Below are 4,235 nucleotides of genomic sequence, written 5' to 3' on the forward strand. Positions count from 1 at the left end.
AGGCTCAAGAAGGGCTGAATGGCCTCCTGATACTCGCATTTCTTCCGCTCGTAATGATTGACTGAAAGGGGACACGGGATTCGGAAGTGGGGATGGTGGAGAGGAAGGTGGGTGTCCGGAGTCGGAATACAACCGGACATCCTGATTGGCTGCAAACCAGTTACCTCCAGCAGGATAGTGAGTTGGGCCGTTCGGTAGCTGTCGCCATGAGAGTCCAAGCACTTCATCAAGAACCTAACAAAACAGAAAGGAAAATATTAACACCAATCAAACCAGTACTGGCACCGGGGGGAGTGTCGGTCTGGATTATGGAGCTCAAATCCTAGAGTATATACATCTCCCTCCGACAGTGCAGCACTCCCTCAGTACTGGCACCGGGGGGAGTGTCGGCCTGGATTATGGAGCTCAAATCCTAGAGTATATACATCTCCCTCCGACAGTGCAGCACTCCCTCAGTACTGGCACCGGGGGGAGTGTCAGTGTCGATTATGGAGCTCAAATCCTAGAGTAAATACATCTCCCTCCGACAGTGCAGCACTCCCTCAGTACTGACCCTCCGACAGTGCGGCACTCCCTCAGTACTGACCCTCTGACAGTGCAGCACTCCCTCAGTACTGACCCTCTGACAGTGCGGCACTCCCTCAGTACTGACCCTCCGACAGTGCAGCACTCCCTCAGTACTGACCCTCCGACAGTGCGGCACTCCCTCAGTACTGACCCTCCGACAGTGCGGCACTCCCTCAGTACTGGCACCGGGGGGAGTGTCAGCCTGGATTATGGAGCTCAAATCCTAGAGTGTATACATCTCCCTCCGACAGTGCGGCACTCCCTCAGTTACTGGCACCGGGGGGAGTGTCGGCCTGGATTATGGAGCTCGAATCCTAGAACAGTGATCAGGAGCAGGAACCCTGGCTGATTTCCCCCCTCTCTCTCTCTCTCTCTAACCCAGGGATCACTGACCTTCGTTCTTTCTTGAATCTCTGCGTTATCTTCCTGACATATTCCAGTCTGTTGAGCAGCATTTCATTGACCTGAACACCAGCAGATGGGAAAGAGAAAGTGTATGTTTAAACAGAGGAGCACATCGTGGCTGTGGAAGATCACTATAGCCTTAATACCTCACTTCAAAGTGCAGTCGGATAAAATCTACGGCACAAACACAGGCCATTCAGCCCCACAGCTTAATGCTAGTGTCTCTGCTCCACACAGACCTCCGCCCACACCCCTCTGTCTCTCCCCGCCGTCCCCAAATCCCCCTATTCCTTCCTCCCTCGTGCGTTTATCCAGCTTCCCCTCACCCCCACTACCCCCCGCTCCTTTAAATGTCTCCACGATCCCCTCCCTGGGGGAGCGAGGTCCACACTCTCCCCACTCTCTGGATTAAAGAGATTTCTCCTCGATTCCCAACTGCACCCCAACCTCCCAAACGGATCCATTAGTGAGCGAACCATATCCTTGGGCCCCCTAGTTCTGGTCTCACCCGCACCTTCTCCACATCAACCCTACCGGATTAACCCCTTTGGTGGTCCTAACGCCCCCTCCGATCGGTTTGGCTCCCCTCCCCCTCCCCCTCAGCTTCCTCCGCTCGAGGAGGGGGTGGGGTGGGTGGTTAAAGGCGGGATTTACCGACTCCATCTCCTTGCATCTGTGCTGCAGGGCCTGGTACTTCCTCCGGTACCCTCCCGGCACAGCTCCTGGGCCGCCTCCTCCTCGCCGTTGTCCTCGATCAGTCCACCGCGTCGGCGAACTCCACCTCCTGCTCCAGCTCGCTCTCCAGGATGTTGCCCCCGAAGAGCGGGGGCAGGGCCAGCTCCGAGCAGGGGCCGGGGAAGTCGTCGAAGCCCACCGCGGCCATCTTGGGTGGGGGGGGCGGCGGTCAGCGGCCGCGGGCGCACGTCCTCTTGAGATAAACCAAAAAAAAAAGCCAAAGAGAGGTCCGGGGCACTCCCTCAGCCCTCCTGGCGTCAACGGGCCGAATTTCCGGTCAACCCCCTGTGGCCACCTCCGCCAGCCAATGGGAAAGCAGGGTTCGTCAGAGATGGGCGGCCATCTTGGCTGGGTTGGCGTCTCCCCCCTCCGGCCGGCGTTCGGTCAAGCGCTGCGGTAAAGAGTGGGGTCTTCGCCCCCGGGTTGAGGCCGGCCCGTCCCTCTGGGCGCCGAGGGGCTCGAAATCGGGGTTCAAAAGTTACTCCAAACCCTTCATTGAAACCCTTGGCCAACCATCAGGATCAGGGTGGGGGGTCATTCCCATCATGCCCCACTCGCGCCTGACAACCGCCTCCTGACGAGGAAATGGCGCCCGGGAGGATGGGGGCGGGGAGTGGGTGGGGGTGGGGGCGGAGCCTGGGCGCCTGATCGACAGTCGCCTCAGCCACTCAGAAGGCGGCTCTTCCTCGCAGCGCAGCCAATGGGGAATCAGGCGGCGTTGGAAGGGGAGGGGCGGGTCAGAACAGCGTTCTGATTGACAGCTCTCCGCCCCCCAGGGGCCACTCAGAAAGTGGGCGTTCCCGCCTCCGGCCAATGAGAGCCGGCGGTGGGTGGGTACCTTTTGAGGGGCGGGGCTGGCTGTCCGGCTGGCGCGTTGATGGACGGCAGCGCTGACCAATCAGAGCGCGAGGGTTCCGTCGTCCGGCCGTGAGGAGGAGGCGGAGGGGGGCGGCTCCTCCGCGTTAATTGACATGCGCTTCCACCAATCGGAATGCCAGTGCCTCGAGCTCCCCCCTTCGATTGGCCAGCGCTCCCCTGGTTGACAATGATTGACAGCCACTCCAGCCATACGGAACGCGCGTTTCCCCCGCCCAGCCAATGAGGGTCGGCGGAGGCGGGCTTCCGGCACGCGGGCGCCTTCGTTTCGATTGACGCTCCCCTGGACCAATGGTAATTCGACTTCCCCTTCGCCTTGAGCCAATGGCGACTCGCCGGGGCCGCGCACGCTACGCGGGCTGGGACGAATGGGAACGCGTTCCGCCCCCCACACGGCCGCCGTCCAATCAGGAGGGGCAGGCTCCCCCCCCCCCGGCCCCGCCCCTGAGGAGGCGGGTCTTCCACCGGTTGTGATCCATCGGCGACAAGAAGCAGATTCGAACCGGAGCGAGGTTGATTCTGACTCTCAGCGGCTGGTGAGGGGGTTAGGGTGAGGAGGGGGGGAGGGTGAGGGTGAGGAGGTGAGGGTGAGGAGGTAGGAGGGTGACAGTGAGGGTGAGGTGTGGGGGGGAGGAAGGGGTGATGAGGAGGAGGGTATGAGGGTGAGGGATATGAGGCTGACAATGAGGAGGGTGACGGTGAGGGGAGGAGGGTGAGGAGGAGGAGGGTGACGGTGAGGGGGGTGAGGGGATATGAGGGTGAGGAGGTGTGAGGGTGAGGGGGTGTGAGGGTGAGGAGGTATGAGTGTGAGGAGGGTGAGGGGTATGAGGGTGAGGGGTATGAGGGTGAGGATGAGAGTGACAGTGAGAAGGGTGAGGGGGTAGGAGGGAGTGGGTGAGGAGGGGAGGGTGAGGGGGTAGGAGGGTGACGGTGAGGAGGGGGAGGGTGAGGGGGTATGAGGATGAGTAGGTAGGAGGGTGAGGGGGTATGAGGGTGAGGAGGTAGGGTGAGGGGGTATGAGGGTGAGTAGGGTGACTGAGGAGGGTGAGGGGGTATGAGGGTGAGGGGGTGAGGAGGCGGGTATGAGGGTGACGGTGAGGAGGGAGGAGGGTGACGGTGAGGGGATATGAGAGTGAGGGGGTATGAGGGTGTGGGTGAGGAGGGGGAGGGTGAGGAGGGTGACGGTGAGGAGGGGGAGGGTGTGGAGGTAGGAGGGTGACGGTGAGGGTGAGGTGTGGGGGGGAGGAAGGGGTGATGAGGAGGAGGGTATGAGGGTGAGGGGGTATGAGGGTGTGGGTGAGTAGGTGACGGTGAGGAGGTAGGAGGGTGAGGGATATGAGGGTGAGGGGTGCGAGGGTGAGGACGGTATGGGGGGGAGGAGGGGGTGATAGAGGAGGAGGGTATGAGGGTGACGGTGAGGAGGATGAGGGGATATGAGAGTGAGGGGGTATGAGGGTGTGGGTGAGGGGGTATGAGGGTGAGGGGGTATGAGGGTGAGGGGGTATGAGGGTGAGGGGGTATGAGGGTGAGGGGGTATGAGGGTGAGGGGGTATGAGGGTGAGAGGGGTTATGAGGGTGAGGGGGTATGAGGGTGAGGGGGTATGAGGGTGAGGGGTATTAGGCTGACAATGAGGAGGGTGAGGAGGAGGAGG

The 4,235-nt window shown here is 61.2% G+C and overlaps 1 protein-coding gene across 1 annotated transcript in view; it reads right to left on the reverse strand.

Moving 5' to 3' along the window:
- The window catches only part of tfpt (TCF3 (E2A) fusion partner), a 5,699-nt gene extending 3,836 nt beyond the window's left edge, over positions 1–1,863 (reverse strand). The window contains 5 exon segments of the mRNA XM_078538173.1: positions 165–234; positions 961–1,031; positions 1,627–1,679; positions 1,682–1,733; positions 1,736–1,863. Of these exon segments, the coding sequence (XP_078394299.1) occupies positions 165–234; positions 961–1,031; positions 1,627–1,679; positions 1,682–1,733; positions 1,736–1,855 (366 nt within the window). The 5' untranslated portion in view covers positions 1,856–1,863.
- Positions 1,864–4,235: the final 2,372 nt, after the last annotated feature.

The sequence above is a fragment of the Cetorhinus maximus genome, unplaced genomic scaffold (assembly GCF_964194155.1).
Source record: "Cetorhinus maximus unplaced genomic scaffold, sCetMax3.hap1.1 HAP1_SCAFFOLD_4110, whole genome shotgun sequence".
Taxonomy (NCBI): domain Eukaryota; kingdom Metazoa; phylum Chordata; class Chondrichthyes; order Lamniformes; family Cetorhinidae; genus Cetorhinus; species Cetorhinus maximus.